Source organism: Vanellus vanellus (assembly GCF_965231255.1).
Source record: "Vanellus vanellus genome assembly, chromosome: 2".
NCBI classification, from domain to species: Eukaryota; Metazoa; Chordata; class Aves; order Charadriiformes; family Charadriidae; genus Vanellus; species Vanellus vanellus.
Window position 1 is genome coordinate 29,475,999 of NC_138906.1, and position 19,455 is coordinate 29,495,453.

The following is a 19,455-nucleotide window of genomic DNA, read 5'->3' on the forward strand; positions in this document are numbered from 1 at the left end:
ACTTGTAGTGATCTCTGGTACACCCTCCTGCACCTCCTAAGCACCTGAAATGCCTGTTTCTACTTAATCCTAGAGTTGTTCCCCAAACTATGGAGCAGTGTTGTATTCAGAATATGCTCTTTGGAATATAAATTTTCAAAGAATTCCCTTTGCATTGATGTTTTCAGGTTTTATATGAGGGTATGGTTCCAGCTGTACTTGGGATATAGTAAAATACTTTAAGAAAAGAGCGATTTAAATTGGAAAGTAAATTGTAATAGATTATGAAAGCCCATGCTTCTGAAAAAGGAGCGAATTTTACCCCCATTTTCTCTAGTTCTTTAGAAACCTGCAGGCCACTTCAGTGTTCAAAAAAAAAATTAAAAGCGGTAACAATGTCTTTCACACAAATTTCAGGTCTAAGAGAACACTTAATTATTTAGAATGTGGCTCCAGTAAAATACAGAGCAAGGGAATGCATGCACAGGTAGCGCGCCTGGGGCAGAGGCTCTGCTTTGGGTGACGAGACTTGTGGGTTGCCTGGCTGAGGGACTCCCCTCAGTGTTTTAAATAGCTGGTTTAACTCCACTCTCGATAACTATTTTATTTTTTTTTTTTTTCATAAACACATTATCTTCTGGCTTCTTCCCCAGACCCACACAGAGAGTCACGTAATAAATACGCAGAACCCTAACTTTTATAAAGAGTTGTTTTTTCTTCCCTGGGAACACGCAGCAAAAACTTTGTTACTGATTTTTTCCATTTTGCTTTCTAGTCGCCCACACAGCTTGCTGTGCATTTGGTGGAAGTATTCCTGGTGGTGTAAAAACAGTGGAGAAAAAAAACCCAACACCAAAACCATGGAAAGTGCAGGGCTGGCAGAAAACAGAAGTGGGGATATGTAGGCCTGTGCACACAAAGTAACTTAGCACATTAAACATTAGCACTTGTGAGTTAGGTGCTGGGATGTAGGCCATATAATAGTATAGGTATAAAGGTATAGCCTGTGGTCTGAAACTACAGTTCAGGGCTTAATGGTGCCTGGCCTGGCATGCTTGGCTGGAGTGGCCTGGCCCTGGAGGGCTCTTCCACCTCCCTTGGCAGGGAGGGTGAGGAGCTGCAGATGTTGGTTTTGTGGTGTTCTCCAAGGCGATGCCCGGCCTCCTTCCTGAGCAGAACAGTGTCTGCTACATGTGTGGGCACCACAGAAGTTGCTAGACCCTAGAGAGAAAGCAAGAGGAAGGAAAGCTGTGGAGGAACAGGGTTCCCATGCGTGAGAAGGAAATCCCTCAGGGAGGTGGATCCCAGATCCTACTTGTCCCTGGGCTGGGGTCCCTTCTCCCTTGGAGAAGTATCAGCAGTGGTCCCCTCCCTGAAAAACCTCACTGCCAAATTCTCGTCGTTTTCAATGGTACGGTTTTATTTTTTGTGGCCTTACTGTGAAGGATTCAGCTAATACTAGTAGGAATTGTTGAAAAAAAAAAAACAACTTTTTTTTTTTTTAATTCTTTTCACAGATTTATATATCTGCCTATAGCTCTGTGTTTTGTATGGTTCATACCCCAAACTCTCTCTGGATTTTAGGTGTCCCCATTACTCCTCTGACAGCTGGTGTCTCTCTTGTTCAGAAATGCTGGTGGATACCCTCGATTTTTGTAATAGTCTTGTGGTGAATAAGCATAGGAGTTGGAGATCTGGCTTCCAGACCCTTCTTAGTCTTTGGGGTTCAACGTTGTAACTCCTACATCCAAGGACAGTGCCCAAACTTCTAGGCTTGCTGGAAAGGGCTTGCTCTTCACTGTTCTGCTCCTGTAGGTTGGTGCCAAAAATAATAAAAGGTGTATCAAACTGTGTCAAGTCAGGGTTAGCAAGAAGGAATTAATTTTGTGGCCCAGTGATTAAGGAAGACAGGTGGGTGAAGTGAATCCTGGGTTTTGTTTTCTGAGTTTGTTTGTATATTTTTTTTAAATCTTGTGGTTTTCTAAACTGAGTGAAAACTAGAATTGGATACCAAAGCACAGATGGGAGTAGCCAGGTAAGGGGTTTTTGTGATTGTCAGGCTTCTGATTCCTTCTTCAGTAATGTGTGTTGTCCTCATCCTTTGTAAATGCAAGTTTACAAAGGCTTAGTTTTCTATATTGGTTTTTTGTTTATGTATTGAGACTATTACTGCTGCATATCAGATTCTGACATTTATTCTTCATGTATAATGCCTGAACTCCAACACTGCGGAAGGAGTCAAACAACAATCTGTGCCAAAAGTTTTTCTTACCTGGAGAATTCAGGATAGTACATTTTCTTTTTTTTTTTTTTTTTTTTTCCCCTCTAGACACCTAGCTGCTGGGCTGAAGAAGGAGCAGAAAAGAGATCACATCAGCGCTCAGCATCATGGGGAAGTGCTGATCAACTAAAAGAGGTGAGAAGTTTTGCAGAGTGGAGCCTTTCAAGTTTTGCTATGCCCAAGACTTTTTTTAATCCCTATCTGGAGTTCAGGAAATTGCACCCTTTCCCTCCCCTCTGTTGCTTTTGAAACAGGTTTTACCTCCAACGTAAGAGTTGTTGCAAGAGTGGTTGTTTTTTTTTATGCCTGTTGGTTTTCCTGCCTTCCTACTACACAGTGTTGGCTGTGAAGGAGCGGCTGGAGTGAGTGCTAAGGAACCAGCTTGTTGTTGCTTACTATTTTTTCTGTTCAGAGTTACCTTACCTAGCTTTCTGTTCTTCAACACTGAAAGAGGCGGAATGTAAGTTGGTATGTTAGCATATTCTTGTTTAGATATTTTGTTCAATGTAAGTTGGTACGTTAGCATATTCTTGTTTAGATATTTTGTTCGAGTTTAAGGGTGGAATTAAGAGAGGACATCACTTTCACAAATGAAAAAAGAGAGTAAGTGTTGATAGAGTCCCTGTTTAATAGGACATTCAAAAATTAGAAGAAATGTATAGGTTGTGTGAGGAGCTGCTATTACTGGCAATATATAGTTCTCTTCCTGACAGCCGTTGATAGGAAAAATAGTTGTCAAAAGGAGTGATGTAAGTTTAATTACTTGACTTTTAAAATCAGATTTGACAAATATGGAATAATCTTGCATTCCAGTGGTGGCAATAGCCTCATTTTTAAAGGTGAGTGCCTGGGCCAAAGAGAGGTCAATCCAAAGAGGGTCATCTGTTCCCATCTCATTGAGTACCTGTTATGAAACTCATCATAGCTGATTTATTAGTGTATGGGCCTTCAGTTGCCTGGGTGACTTCATCTGCAGCTGTGAGGGGAAGCACTCAGAATCACAGATTAAGTGTCCAGAAATAAGTGCAGAAGGAATTTTATGTCTGAAAAGTTTTGGCTTAAAAATTCCCTGCCAGCACAAAGGAATTGTAGCAGGAGCAGGAATAGCATCTGTATTTCCCGGATAACGCTTGCTTGCTTTTACTGAAGGACCATCCTTCATCTTCTGGCATTTCCCTATCAAGTTCTGCAATGAGCAGCTTTTCTTCACCACAAGGCTGTGACTGTCAGTGATAGTGAAACCTTCAGCATGTAAGCAAGTCTCTGCCATTTGATAACAGTGATCCATTGTCCAAGGTTGTCATCCTCTTTATGGACTGACCACAAGAGAAAGATAAGAAACATGTGGCAACTTGTGGCCAATGAGTTTCATTGGCTCCTTTTACAATAGAACACAGTAATGGAAAAAATGGGGTGTGTGGAAGGGAATTGTTTCTATCCAAATTTTGCAATGGTTGTTCACCGTAAAACCTGCCCTTGTCTTCTCCAGTTTATAGTTCTTTCCCTTCCTTTGTTTTCCTTTCTCCAGCTTCTCAAACCAATTTTCTTACCTTTTGTAGTTCCCTGGGTTCATAGTCCCAATGTCATTCTCAGCCAATGTGCATTATCCAGCCGATTCTCATCTGTCTTCCCTCACCTGAGCTGTTACTCAGTTACCTTCCAGCTCCTTGTCTGATCTGTCTCTCCATTGTTTGGCTTCTATTTTATCCTTTTCGTTTTCCTTTCCCTCACCTGTAAGTCCTGGTTCCAGCTTCTCTGCCTGTCTACTTAATGCCTGTGTGCTGGGTGTTAGGAGTTTGTTCAATACCAACAGTATCTGTGCACTCAGTTTCTTTGTGCCACAGTAATCTGCAGTTTCTGGAAGGAGAAATGTTTTGGGGCAGTTCTATTCAAACTGTAAAGCCCACTAGAGGCAAAAGTACTGGCAAATGTAGCTGCCAGTTCCAAACGTCTTTCTTGAATGTGTGCAAACTGAAATTTTTGTTAAAGCTTTGCCAAATGTAAAGATTTTTCTGAGGGAATAGAGGGTCACATTCCCAGCATAAAGGATCCCCAGACAAATGTTTTTGCGTTTTCTTCCAAAGTACGGGACAACAGAGCTTCCTGGGTAAAAACTACAATAATGTGTTTTAGCACATAATATGATAAAATGATTTCCATCCCCCTTTCATTTTAATCTCATTCTTAAAACAATTCTAATACTTGTGCTGAAATATCTGATGGGAAGGGGATAGGAGAACTGCAGTCGCATGGTAGACTTCAGAGAAAATTTGACAAAGCTATGGGCAGCTGAAAGCAAGAGCTTAAGTAATGGAAATAAAAGTATCACCTTTCCTGGGCAACTGCATTTGTTATGAGTAATATTGGTAACTGTAGTTCTACTCAGCAGTTTGAATTGCTTCCCATAGCATTTGACAGTAAACTAGTAGATAGCTGTTTACAGTTTCCTAGGCTTGTCTTAGCAGTTCATGTTCATGTTTTCTTGTTCCAACAATTAATGGAATGATTTCTAGGATGTATTTTTTTATTCTGTTGATACTGTAAACTAGCCAAATACTTGTATGCATAGTTTTAATTGGGTTTGATAAAAAAAGATTAAATGTGCTTTTAAGTTTTTTAAAAAATGGGTTTTCCTTGGTTAGTTTGAGAGCTATTAGAATCAAATGCATTTATTTAAAACAACTGGAAGCTCTTTCTAAAAGATTTACATTTAAAAACCCAGTCAATCAGTGCTTAGACTTCAGATAACAAGCAAGCAAATGAATTCTGTATTACCACATAAAAAAAATAATTCACTTTGGGGCAGTTGAAAATTATTTTGCCCTTGAATTGAAAGAGGTGGGTGTCAGGATTGAATCTGTCTAGCAGTGAAATGGGCAATGCTTGCTTTCTTGTAGTGGGTCTATTAAAAGATTTACAACTCCCCAGCTCTCAGTATGAGCTTTGTAATTACAGAGTGTACCGTTTTTGTCACCTCCTAACAAGACTTACATTTTGTTTGGTTTTTTTTTTTTTTTTTTAATTCTGAAGAGATCTATGGCTTGTTTTTATGAAGTCTTGAATGTAACTTGTTGTTGATAATGCCAGACTGCTTTAACATTATTTTAATAGATACACATCTTGACTAGGAGATAAAGATTGCTCTCAGAGTCTTTGTCCTGGACACAAACCACGTAGTGGCTTGAAGCACTGGTATTTTTTCCCCTTTCAACCTGAATTGTTAGTTTGAAATTCTGTTGAAGTTGAATAGGGACAATTTTAGTTATAGCGTATGAAATTCTGTTGAAGTTGAATAGTGACAGTTTTAGGTATCGCTTACCTTGAACTGGACTTTACCCAGAACTGGAAAAAGCCTGGATTTAAAAGGTTTTCCATTTGTCTAGGTGGTTAAAGACTTATTTCAGACAGCTGATTTTTCACTTCCCTTAAGCACCTCTGTATGCTGTATCTGTTACGCTGACACCAGCAACCCCCTATTGGAAGGTCCCTTTTGCTTTTACAGACTACTTGAAAAGGACTTTGGAATAAAAGAGAATCGAATATGAGAGCTTGCACTTTTTATGTGCTTTCACATACCAGTCAGAAGATTGTATTCAAAGCTTTTGGGTGAATTTCTAATGCTTGTTTTAGTCTTTGACCTACTGGTTAACTTGTTTATTAACAAGTGGTTCATGAAAGAGTTAGAGCTCGCTCTCATTATTGAGGAGTTTGACTTGCTCAGCAATAGGAAGTTGCTCTGTTGTGTAGCCTGATTTGTAGAAATACAACCTATTAGCTGGTTATTATTAATGGGCATTTGGACAGGAATGGTGAGATGTGACATGTTCCTTCATTATTAGTAGTCTGCATCTAGGTCTCTTCAAATGAAAAATTATCAGGATACTAAGATTATTCCAGTGTTGTAAAGAACTCACCTAATTTGCTTATTTCTCAGGTTTGTGCCATTAGACTGCATGCATATTACAAGTGGTATAGACGAGATTCATGTTTATTTCAAGTACACTTCTAGCTGTAAAAATATTCATGAAGCAAAAAATGTATTTATGTTTATTTTTTCCTAACTTCTTATTTGTTTAATAATCTTTGATGGGCATCTTGTAGTAGGCTGTATGACAATAAACCATGAAGGCTGAACTGCAAGTTTGTGTCCTGAGTGACCCGATGTAGGGTTATTACTGTCAAGATGCGCTGATCTTCATGTTTTCTTGTTGGTTTTTTTTTTTTTTTTTTTTGGTGGTGGTTTATTTTTTTATATATAAGTAACTTTAAAGTATGTCAAGAAAAGAGTCTTTCTGATATATCAACAATATTGCAGGGAACAGTCAATGGGAGAGGAAAGGCAACAACTTTCTTAATTTTTTGAAATATGCACAGATGTGTGCTCTGTGTTCCCCTCCCATACAGTCAGATGAGAGTACATTGCTCTCCCTGCTTTCTGATTATTCTTGTAGCCAGCTATCTCAGTCCACAGCTGTCTTCTGATCTGGGCATCATTTTTACATCTTCTGTTTTTACATTTTTAAAGGGGAAGATGAGGATTATTTCCCTGTTCTCCTCATTTTCCAACATTCTGATTCAAGACATAAATCTTTGTAAATGTATGTATACTTAACAGACTGGTTACCTGCTTGCTTTTTCATCTCTCTGTGGAGCTATGTTTCCTAACTGCCATTACTCCTACAGGGAGAATGGGGAAGTTCTGGACAATTTTTGTTGTTGTTTTTGTTAGAGATGAAGTATCTCTTCAGACTCTCTCAAAGTTTCTTCCAACATGGTGCCTGAGTTGCACCTTTCATCAAGAGATTAGTCTCCCAGTTCTCTAAATTTAGCTTATCTGTGTTAGAAACGGAGTCGTATTCAGGCTCTGTCTGTCTTGATGTATTCTACACACAGACCCTTGCGGGAATCTGAACTGTTTGTCTTGTTGCAAGATCAAAGTATTCAGCCATTTCTGAGTAGCGGTTCTCTGAATATGGGTAATGAGCTGTGGTAAGACTTGATATGAAGTCTTAAACGTGGATCCTTCTTTTGTGAGTGATACCAGAAACATAACAAAGAAAAGTCTGCAGCCTGGAGCAAAGCTCCATCCAAACCTTTTCACCAGGCACTGTCGTCTCTGACACTGTGAAGAGTGATGTGAAGTGATTCTCTACCACAGAGTTGCTTTGCAAGAGCACTAGTGATATATTTAACTACTTGGAGTTAACCACAGAGTGCATGTACTTGTAAGCTGTCACTCAAAACGAGAGGTTACTTTCCAGCTGATGAAGTTTTTGAAATATGAATTCCATGTGCATTCAGTTCTCCTTAGTTGCCCTTCAGGTTTTTAAAAATTGTGTCTCTAGCTGAGTTAAAAATGAAATGGGGCCATGCATGCTTTGCCTTATATGCCAGTGTGCTGAGCATGAGGAAGAGTGGGACTTGAGCCCAAAGGAAAAAATTATCCAGTCTTAAGGAAGTGTCTGTACCTGTTGTGTGAATTTGCACATAGTCTAAACTTCTGAGGCAATGCTTATAGAGGTAAATACTCTCTTTCATGTTGAAATTATCGTGGAGGAATCCCCAAATGAAATTCTTTGGTTTCTGTCAAGGAGCAAGTCAAATGGATAATGGCTTTAGTTGTGTTTGACCTTTAAAATATGTAACTTTTGATTAGACATCTTTGCAGCAGACAGCAGAAAAGATAATTCTGTCTGCCTGAAGGAATCTGACAATTTAGCCTGCAGGGAAATGCTATTAAATGTATTAAATAAGTTCTCCAAGATGAGCAATGCACATTGATTGCTGATTGGTTGTGAAGGCTTTTTGCTTTTATGATTAATTATCATTGGAAAACTTTGGTTCGGTTTAAGATCAAATAAATTAAACTGTAGGCTTCATAGTCCCCAGTTTAAACCAGTTGTAGGCCAGAAATTGCTACAAATGTCATTATGACTACTTTTGTTTGCATCACTTGTTACAGGGCTTGTTTGTAAATGAGGAAGTTGAGTAATTAAACTAAGCCTGCTGTCATATTCAGGTTGGCAAATAGGGCAGATACTTTGGAGAAAGTAGGTAAAAAGCAGAAAGAAGCTTTAATGCTCATGCCTCAAGGGAAGGCAATCCTGTATGCTTGTAAAATCTTCCAAAGAGGACTTCAAATGTCTGTGATTCACTTTATACAAGAAGATTTGAGCAGTTATCCATTTGATAACTCATTATCACTTCACCTGAACTTCTTTCCAGCAGATTGCCAAACTGAGGCAGCAGCTTCAGCGCAGTAAGCAGAGTAGTCGTCACAGTAAAGAGAAAGAACGTCAGTCACCTCTCCATGGCAACCATATAGCAATCAGTCAGACTCAGGTAAGTAGATAGTTACTTGTATTAACTGCCTTCTACCTTATCAGGGTTGAGTGAATAGCCTGCTGTTCCTTCCTGTCTTTCTACTGTTTGTTTTCTTATGTGGTACACTGAAACGCTTAACAACCTGATACCATTGCATCTTCACTAAAATTTATCTGATAGTCATCATATAATAAAATAAAGAGGGGTTGGCAGCAGGATAGCAACTAAAATATATTAAGATGCTGGAAAAATTCTGAGCATGGCCAGATAAGACTGCATTTCCAGGAATACATACTCGCTTCCAAGACTAATTTTTATGGTACACTTTCAAAAGTCTCTGCTTCTCTGGAAGGTGTTTGCTTATCAGTTTCACAACCCAATTCCATCTGAGCTGGTTAAAAAAAAAAAAAAAAAAAAAAGAAATTCCCGGGGTAAGCAGTCTGGATTGGCAGCCCAACAGTTGATTAGTCTTTGAGCAGCAAACAGAACACTAACTGGCTTGTTACAAACAGACTTGTAATTCACCTTACCGTGTATTCATCAGTAAGAGACGGCAACACTGTATCACCAGAGGTTTGAGGGAAAATCTCATTTTCTTCTCCCTCTTTAGGAATCTTTCTGATACTTTGCTTATTGGTCAGTTCTTGGCCAGAGAGGCGATTTCCCCATGACATCAAGGAAAACAATGTTGCAGTGTTTACTTTCTAAAAAGAAAGTGATTATTCACCTTGAATTTAAACTCAGCTGAAATCAAGATGGTGCTTGCCACAGTACCCCATGCCCAGTGAATAGAGGACTTGTCGCACTACGAGATAAAAGTCTTTTTCTTCATGGTTTTGTCTAGGACATACCTGTTGGTTATTATGGTAGTCCAGAATCATTGTCAATACAGGATCCTGCCTTCTAGCATGAGAGTTTGGTGTTGCAGTGGCTATGTTACAGTGCAGTTGTTACTGTATATTTTGAGCGTTTCCATTATATTAAATGGAAAAATTGCTATCATCACCAGCCTGTTCTTGTTCCAGATGCTATGACTCACTGTAAAACCTCAATCAGACATAATCTTTAGGATGCAAAATCTTATATCCGATCTATGTTGGCCATTCTTGTGCTCTATACCAATGGCCGTAGTGATGACAGTGCTTCTCTCCAGCCATCAGTCTATGGATTTGATATCCTTCTCTCTGAGACATCTGACATCTTCTGGTTTCTGTTGTGTTATTTCTTACCTATTTTTCAAAGTGAGTTTAGGCAAATTTTAATATAGCTGATCATTTTAACACTAGCCTGGCTAAGACAATTTCTGTTTTCAGGTCATTTTCGTGTTTCGCGAAGTTATAAAAATTTGTATGTGCTCTGAGTATATCTGTGTTTCTCCTGTTATAAAGATGCTGACACATATGAAGAATAGCTTTGGACAAATTACCTGGCCAAATTACCTGACCGTGAACCATTCTCAGCAGTGTGCAATGGAGGGTGCCCCATGCAGTGTCTGTTCCAGCCATTACAAACTGCCAGTGAAACTGAAACCCAATTACGAGTCCTAAAGCTCAGGCAAGGTTCAGTCAATGACTTCGTGAACCTTAAGCCACTTGAAGAAAGCAGTTAATCTTGTCTCATTTGACAATGCAGACATTTGAGTCCTGATTAAATTTTACCTACAGTGGATCCTTAACTTGGACCCCATGTTACTAATAGGCCACTGTTTGAACTCCTGAAATGTTGGTTCTATCATTGTATTTCCCGACTGCCTTTTTAAATAGCTGGTGTTTTAGAAAGAAGAGGTTGAGCTGTGATGGCTGATCCTTTGTGTTCCTTCTTCTGTTTGGATAAAAACTTGTGATTAAAACCTAATCTTGTGATGAAGACGTACAGGAAATTTATATTCTTCCTGAAACTTTTATGGTTCTATAACAAAGGATCCCGCTACATTTTGAGCAGAAAAGGGTTTTGCTTTCCATCTCAAAGTAAGCTGTTGCAGATACCTGTGCCACTCTTTATAGTCACAGTAAAAACATCTTTGACACAAACTGAAATCCACTTAGGGTATATGCTTTGAAGGAACATTCTTAAGTACTCGGAGCTCACTTTGTCATGGCTCATGCAACATTTTGATTTCTCAAGAAGGTGTTCTCTGATGAGGCTGGTGAAGTTTTCAGTTCTGGCACCGTTGTGGCAAGCTATCCTGCAGGCAGTGTGTTTTTTCAGAGCCAGAGAATGCCTCCGCACAAGTGACATGCCCCTTTGGAGCTGCACATTGTGCAAAGTTCATTTGGCACGAACTCAAAAAAAATTTTTACATTTTGTCTTCAGCATCCTGTGATTCAGTTAACAAGAGGGAAAACGTATACTGGGAAGTGAACTCTGTTCATGGCTGTCAGTGTAGGTGCATCTATGCTATGTAGACGCTGCCAAGGTAAAGCCTTTGAGGTTGACTGCGCAAGATGCATGTGCACTCTTGTGAATGGTTCCTGTTGGTAACAGAGCTCCACTCCAACAGGTTTTTCTGAAAACCATACTCGTATTTATTTACATGCTTGATTCTTAAACTCCAAATGATTTCTTTTAAGACCTTTGACATAAAGTTCTGAAAAGCTGTAAGCTAATGAAATTACACGTTCAGAATGAATGCTTTATTTTTCATTCACTGAAACCAACCGAAAGTCAATAAAAGCGCATTAAGTGAATATTTCAGTTGAGTGTTTAAGCTTTAGGAATGTTGGGAAATGGCTTTTGGATCCCAGTTAAACCATCGATATCGGCACCCTGCGTGCTTCCCACCCCTCTACTGAATATTTTGTAGTCTGTACGTCTGGAAAGTACATATACCTGCCTACTTACTGACAAGTGAAGTAGTAGAATGCTTTTATTATAGAACACTACTTTGAGTTAAGTAGAGGTGATTTCAGTGGCTTTTGATTTATGCAAGCATTTATTTTTATTTAAATTTGCCAAGTAAAGATGGTCTTCTGATAACAAAATTAATACACAGCTTCCTACTTTTTAGGTTTTTTAGTTCTGGTTTTGGACTTCTGTCTTTATTACATTTTCCAACTTTAAATCATGTTGCTCTCTACCTTCTAGGCTTCTATTTCCAGATCAGTCCCTATGCCACTGTCAAACATTTCAGTGCCAAAATCAACTGTTTCACGTGTGCCGTGTAATGTAGAAGGAATAAGCCCCGAACTGGAAAAAGTATTCATTAAGGAAAACAGTGGAAAAGAAGAAGTATCCAAGGTATGCTTATATTAATGTGTTTATGGTTGTTTTTTCTTCGTGATCTATAAACACATGGGAAACCTTCCTTGTGACAAACCTTCTTCGTGGCTGAAATTACAAATAATTTTCTTCAAAGAACTTTGTTTAAAAATTTTGTTTCAGTGTTTTAGGGTGGTATTTGGTCTTTTTGGTTTGGTTTGTTTTTTAGTTTGTTTTTTTAAAAGGGCTTCTAGCCGAACTTACTTTGTTTAAAATGCCCTTTCTGTTGAGAACTTGAAAGTTTTTTTGTGTGTGAAATGCAAGTGCTTGAAAATTTAGATACTTCAGGCTACAGTCGTAAGTAATTAGAGGTTAGAGGAGATGAATTTATTTACTCCATTTTGCATTCTTCTTCAGCAAGACTTTAGTTCCCTGTGCTATGCTCTGCTTTTTGGTTTTAATGCTTTTCTTCCATAAACTGAATGTGAAGCATTTTACCTCCGTGAAACCACTGTGATCTGTCATGGGAAATCTTCTTATGGGAAATATTGACAAATGGGACAGTTTTGCTTATGTGAGGGAACTGGAGTATTGGAATTTTCATTGAGGAGCGCTGGAGTACTTGGATGACACTTAAAATGTGAAATATTTGGTTTACAGCCACTGTTCCCTAAATAGCCAATGAAAGTTTTCTTCTGTGGGATAAACTGCTGTTTTTTCTAGTCTTCTCTAGGATGTAGATTCTTTTCTGGTGAATGGTCACGTAATAGTAATTCAATGTACAAGTCAAGCTATAAAACTTTAATCAAAGGTTAAGATTCCAAAACCTGATACCTGTAGTTCTTCATTTTGGCAGTAAAGTTGAAAGGCTTTGAAATAATCTTGGCGTCTCCAGAGCCTTAGTTGTGTGGAGAAAGCAGTCTTAAGAATGAAATACTGTAGTAGTATGTTTTATGCTAAGTTTGCTTTCCTAAGTCTGTCTCATCCCTTTAGAAGGGAATGTGTGTTGTAACAGGGAAATAAAGAAAAAAACAAACGCACAAACTGAAACAGAAAGCCCAAATCAATAAAACTCGTTGCACCATCTCCAAAGAGAGTATTAAAAGGTATGTATTACAGTGCCACCATTGATGTTGCTATGGCTAGTGTTTTAATCTCCTATGGTTAGAGGATATTTCATTTATTTATCAGACAAATCATCTTCATAAATGTTGTCCTTGGGCTTTAACAGCTTATTACTTGGGATGCAGACCTCAGTCTCATAAGTTACTGAATGTACTGGCTCTGATCCAGCGCAACAGTTAAGCACATACTTAAGTGCATTGTTGGATCGGGGCCAGAGCTGCTCAGCAGTTTACGCAACCAAGGCAATAGTGAACCCTTCCTCCAAACATCTAGCTGGGGAGAGACAGTCTTCAGACACAAAGGAAAGTCATAAGTTAGACATTGCCCTTGAAGTCAAGTCCATCTTTGTGGGCAGAGGGTTGTTTCCTGCTATGTAACTGTTAATTTCTAAGAAGTCTGGTCGAGTGGGACCTAAAGTGTCCTAGCACTGTCTTTGAGCTTACTAGATCTCGTAGCTTACTTATGGAAGGTCATAGTAAGAGTAATTTACTCAATCGTAACTGCTGGTGAACTTCCTCCTAACATGACAACTTAGTTTCTTTTTAGCCTGGGGGAGTTGGGGCAGCTGGGTTAAAGGTTAGGAATTACTGAACAAAAGATAAACCCTAGGAAACCACGCTTCATTACTTTCACTGCTAGTGAAACAATTTGTTTTTCTTTCAATTTTCTGCCATTATTTCTGGCTGTAACATTATGTATTTTTAGAAAGTGTTTTAAAATAGCAGCCAAAGGTGGTTGGTTGCTTTGGGTGATGTGTGAAGGATAAATTATTCTATAGACTCGCTTGTAAGATTGACATGCATCTAGACTTTCAGCTGGTTTCTCTTTAACCGGTTTCCATGTTTACTTTGTAGTTTTAACAGTGCATGTTCAAACCTTAATTTTCGTATTAATCGATTTATCCAGCTGCATAAAACACTTTGTGCCCTATTGTGAATGTATATTCATTTGCCAGGAAGGATTTGGGGAATAACATACAACCCGCTCAAAACACTGAGAAGGAATATTAGTGTTACTTTAGGTGCAGCTCATTACCTTTTTTTTCTTTTTTTTCCTTTTTTTTCTCTTTTTTCAAATTTAGGTGATACATTAGTAGCTTCCTGATTTCTTACATTTCATTTTGATAAGCATGTTTGGGCTGTCCCAAGTAAAATAAAATGCATTTTAATTCTGTTAACTTTTAAAATTTTATTCTAGCATTCTTGTTTTTTTTTCTATTAGTATTTCATCTCTTTGGTATAAACTTGTGATTTTATTTTTTTTTAAACAAATCGTTTCTTAGATCATATATTGAAATCAGACTAGGTGATATATAGGACAAAAATAAGGTTAAGGTTAAAGCAGTTTTATGGATAGTTTTATGGATGTTACTTGAATTACTTTTTAAATTTATCTCCCAGTTAAAATGAGTAACCAGTGAAACTTTCCTCCCAGTTTCATATTTCCTTGCTTAGACTTCAGATATACAAATCAACTGAATTTATTTTTTAGACTGTTTTTTTTTTTTTTTTTTTTGTAGGGTATGATGTTACATACTTTGTTTTCTCTCTTGCTGACTTGAATTTTTGTAATCCTACTTCTTAAAAAAATGTTTAAATTGATTTGGATATGTCTTCTGTCTTACCTTGTGCTGATGTAGGTTTTTTAAATAATACGTTAAAGATTATAGAAATTGTACTTATAGAAGTACAATTACTTATAAAAGTAAAAATAATTATTATAGACATTACTCTTGTTATTTTTGTGTTTCACAAAGATAGTTGGTGCTACACTAATGTTGTTAGCGTTTAATAATCTAATTGGCCATAAAGTTTAGAGGGATTGCATTGTAAGTAGTCAAAACATTCCAAATATTCCATTCTTTTCAGTTTAGCGATGTATGCGTATGTCTTTTCAAATCATTCATCTTGCTTAGTTAGCTGAAGGTGCTCTCTTTATTTCATAAAACAAAGTTAAAGTTGGCTTTTTTGAGTCCCTACTTAATCACCTCTTTCTCAGATTTTATTAATAAACTTTAATTCATTTTCTGATATATTTATTCAAAGATCCTGGATATATTTTCCTTCCTGTTTTATAACTTGTCGATTAGCTTTCCAGGAAATTGTGGTGGTGTGTCCCTGTTCCCATCATAACTTGTAAGGAATCAGCTTTTGGTGAAGTTGTGACAGGCTTTTGTTCTTAGCCTGTTGTGACTCCACAACACAAACATTGGAGACTTTGGTACACTAAGATGATGAAGTTTTGTAGGGAATGGGGAGCAAGAGGTTTCCTCATACAGAATACGTTGCAAAAATAATGGAAAGTGTCCTGTAGCTGGGCATGGACACACTCATAGCTCTCTTTAAATGAAAGCATTGAATGCTTTGCTCTCGAGAAGCTGCGTCCCAAGCAGATGTAAAGCTTAGGAAGAACAGATTCTTTTTAATGCTCCCATTGGTATATCATAGTAGCATCCCTGTTGCGACTAAGTACAGCGTGCATGTTTTTTTCCAGCAAAAAGATTGATACTGGAAACAAAGTGAATTTTAACAGCGTATTGAGAAATGGGTGCTGTTGTCAAATTGAGCATTTCCATACCTTTGCAGGGAGATGAGGGTAGTACGTAACTATGTCCAAGAACACACTGTCCCATAGGGGTTGGCAGCTGTCCTGTCAAAATGCATTTGGCATAAGGTTAGTACATAACTGGACACTCTTGCAAAAAAACCAAACCAAAACAAAACAAACAAAAAAAAACCAAAAAAAAACCCCAAACTAAAACCCACCAGTATATATAGAATGCACCAATTTCTAGTTGTTTTCCATGCATTGAGTGTTATGAAAATTAATAGCAGCTGTACCAGATTAGTTACCCTTCTTTTTATGTTCAAAGGTTGTGAGGACTTCAGTTTTTAGAATAGTTTAGGCATGACTCATGGAAAGTAACTTCTAAAGTATTTTTTTTTAATGTTGATCAGGTTTAATACATAAACTTTTAAAAAAGTGGAATACTTTTAGTTGATATTTTCACGAAGTTTTTTGCATTTGTCAAAACTTGGATTCAATGTTAAAGGAAAGATCAATACAGAAGCACAGTAGTCTAAAATATTTGTTGGCATTTCCTGTGCCTTAAAAGTTATTTTACTTGGAAAGAGTGATAAATATTTAGCTTTTTCTACTTGTGTGTATATTTAGAGGCATGTCTAAAAATACGGGTAACTTTTTGTACCTCAAATTTTAATTCAGTGGAGGTTGAAGTATGTGATTTGTGATATACTTCCTGACAACACAAGACTACGTTGTTCCTCCAGGTGTGGAAGAACATCTGTGTTATCCCGAAGTCTTTAATTATGTGATCACTGACTGGTTTTTTTCTCCTTTCCTGGAATCCTTGCTTTACCTGTTATGTAGAGCGTAGTGTATGCACTTAATGAGCAGCTGTTCAGTGTTTTTAAGTGTTTGTTTTCTCCTTGGTAGATGTGTCCTAATGCTCACTACTAAACCTTGCTTTCAAGTCAGAAATCTGAATTTCTTCCTGGGTTTTTGCTTCTTTATAATAGGGGAGTGTCTGAAATTTTGTTCTCTTTTTATCACGCTTGTGTGAGAAGAAAGATGATACTATCTACACTTTATGGATGGAGAAACAAATCCATCAGGCTTCTATAATGTGATTCTTCGGGGAGCTCAGGGTACTGACTGCATGCCATTTTAGAAATTTAAAGTGTAGCTTCCATAGTCTCCTTCTGCGTCTGTGAATGTTGAAGACTTTTGCGAATCAGTCCTATGTAGACTGGGCATCCAGAAAAGATATCATAAAAGAGGAAGGTTGGTTCAGATGACTTCCTGGCATCTCATAGAATTTTTGTGGCAGAGACGGAAAGGAAAACGCTGTTCTGCATGGCAGTTATTTTTTTGCTTACATTAATTACGAGGCTTTTCTTCCTACAGCTTCAGTCTTGTTTTCTACCTCTCTTCTGTTGGTGTAACAAATGATATAATGCTTCAGGTCTATCTTGTGCACTGAATGAGTCACGGCCTGTTGGGGGTGCTGGGAATAGCAACTTGTAGTCATGTTGTAACGCATATGCAATGTGAACCGAGCTGTTGGAACAGACCACACAGCTGTGTCCAAACTTTTCAGCATTTGATGTAGCAACTGTAATGTTCTCTTTATAGGGTGTTTCTTTGCTCTTAATTGAAACGTGAAATGGTATGAACTGGAAGGCTCATAAGAAGAAAAAGATCTTCCTGCTTTACTACATCTGCCTCTTTGTCTAATATGCGGCGGTTTTCTGGATGTGCTATTGCTGAAAAGGGGATAATGTGATACTCAGCCAGTGGGTTTCGTGTCCTCACTGCTAGCAAAAGTGTTGGGTTGAATTTTAGGCTCTGGAACAAGCTGTTACAGTTTTGTAATAGATGGGGAAGAATAAAGCAATGAGATAAAAATGTTCGCTTGAAGTGAGAAGGAAAAAGACGTATTTTTTTTTGTAGCTAGAACGTTTAAGCTGTTCTCTGTGGTTTGAATACAATCCTCACTGATGTGAGGATAAAAATGATACTTAAATCTTGCAGGCATTTTTCCTCTTCACTTTTAAGCAAAACTGTAATTCTGATTTGATTTCTTACATTTAAAGCAGCGCTGCCTTTATGATAAACTTAATTTTCCACTGGGAAGGACAAGAAAGTGGAGCGTGCCAGTCTACTACTGTCAACGTGTCTATGCAGTATATTGCAGAATGAGATGCGAGATCACTCTGGCCAGTGCCAACTAGGCTGATACGAGCAGCCAGCGCTTACCAGCTTTGGTTCAAGACAAAGCTTGTGAACCTTGTATAAGCCTGTGCATCATCTACTTAATTGCCATTTTGTCAGAGATCACCTATAGAAGCGAAGGATGGAACGTAGAGGTGTACGAGAGAATTAAGACTTCCTAGCAGAACTTGGATGGTTTAATTTATAATTGTAATTCAGTTGGTTGTTATGGCAATAGTATGCCCTTGCATTTGGCATTTTCTACTTCCCCTTTTATCCAAATGTGATCTCTGTCACAGTACTTGTTTTTCTTTTGTACTAACAGTGACCTTTATTGAAAATTGTATTACTAAGTATATGATGAGAGATCTATTTGTTGGGGAGGTTTGCTTTCTTAAACTATCATAAAAAATACAAAAACATAACACTAGCATGTGTTGAAGTGTAATCTGGTGTTATCTTTGCATTAAGAGGATATAGTTGGCTTGGAACATCTGCACATTGTCCCAGCATTCAGCATAATTAATGTATGTTGTGTCCACCGTACGTTGCATTATTTTCTTGTGTAAAAGTAGTTTTTTCAAAAATGACTTGTTTACTGTTCTTAAGGCTTTACCTCATCACTTCGGTTGTGAGTGCTACAGGCTGATGTTGTTTAGGAGTTTGGTCTTTTTTCTGTAACCTGATTTGCTTGTTTCTCTTTCAGCCTTTGGATATCCCTGATGGTCGAAGGGCCCCATTACCTGCTCACTATCGTAGTAGTAGTACACGAAGCATTGACACTCAGACTCCGTCTGTCCAGGAGCGCAGCAGCAGCTGCAGCAGTCATTCACCATGTGTCTCTCCCTTTTGCCCTCCTGAATCTCAGGATGGGAGTCCTTGCTCAACAGAAGATTTACTCTATGACCGTGATAAAGGTGAGAGTAGAATGGCCTGCCTTTACCTATGGGAGGCATGTGATGTCCTGCTTTTACAACTACCTTCATTTTACTCATTACATCATTTTTTGTTTTTGTTTGATGGTTGTGGAGGGATTGAGGATTTATCTTAAAATTGGTTTTGTTTGTTTACATATCTTTTTCCCTCTTGTTTGTGAAACTTCACAAACATCTTCCATAAATACGTCAGAGGAGCACAGCAAACAGTCTTAACTATTTATGAAGATTCTAATGTGAAGAATTCAGAGTGTAACATGTTTATGTTTAAAAAAAGGTTTGTGTTAGACTATATGTTCATCGTGGGTGAGTTACTGATCAAAATGGTGATGATGAAGTTTTGGACTGCTTTTAAAAGTACTCTGCTGCTGAACTCTTACATTCCACTTGAAGCTGTTTGGTGAGGAGCTCAGATGTGACTTTGAACAATCTGATGGAGAGTAATTACTTGTCTGTGTGTGTTACATAACAACCCAAAATTTCTTTATAATTTATGTGTTTATATGCCAATATTCTGCATTTTTTTCAAAGTCTGTAAAACGTCATTTGGTTTGTAAAGGGAGTAAACTGGAGTTCCAGTCATTTAAGAGTTAAGGATAGAACATGTAGTATGAAAATACAGGCACCAGTGTAAAAAGACTGATATATTTTTTTTTTTTTTTTTTTATTGGACAACTGTTTATTAATGTAATTATACTTGGGCTTCTGGTCAGCTAGCTGGAAACATGGACTTTAGTTTGGAGGGATGCAGGGTTTGGGTAAAACATGCAAGCTAAGAGTAGTAAGTTTCACAGAGGAAATGAAAACTTTTAAGGTTTAGCATAGATTTACTAATGAGCTTAAGACAGCAGTATTTTGAGTTTATAAGTGAGGTTAAAC

The 19,455-nt window shown here is 37.9% G+C and overlaps 1 protein-coding gene across 4 annotated transcripts in view; it reads left to right on the forward strand.

Moving 5' to 3' along the window:
• The window catches only part of GLCCI1 (glucocorticoid induced 1), a 54,423-nt gene that overhangs the window by 26,672 nt on the left and 8,296 nt on the right, over positions 1 to 19,455 (forward strand). For 2 of the 4 annotated variants that reach the window (XM_082499557.1, XM_082499559.1), the window contains exons 3-6: positions 2,309 to 2,395; positions 8,486 to 8,602; positions 11,669 to 11,821; positions 18,348 to 18,558. In XM_082499557.1, the coding sequence (XP_082355683.1) occupies positions 2,309 to 2,395; positions 8,486 to 8,602; positions 11,669 to 11,821; positions 18,348 to 18,558 (568 nt within the window). The remainder of the gene's footprint in view (positions 1 to 2,308; positions 2,396 to 8,485; positions 8,603 to 11,668; positions 11,822 to 18,347; positions 18,559 to 19,455) is intronic. The other 2 variants (XM_082499558.1, XM_082499560.1) reach the window with 1 other exon arrangement.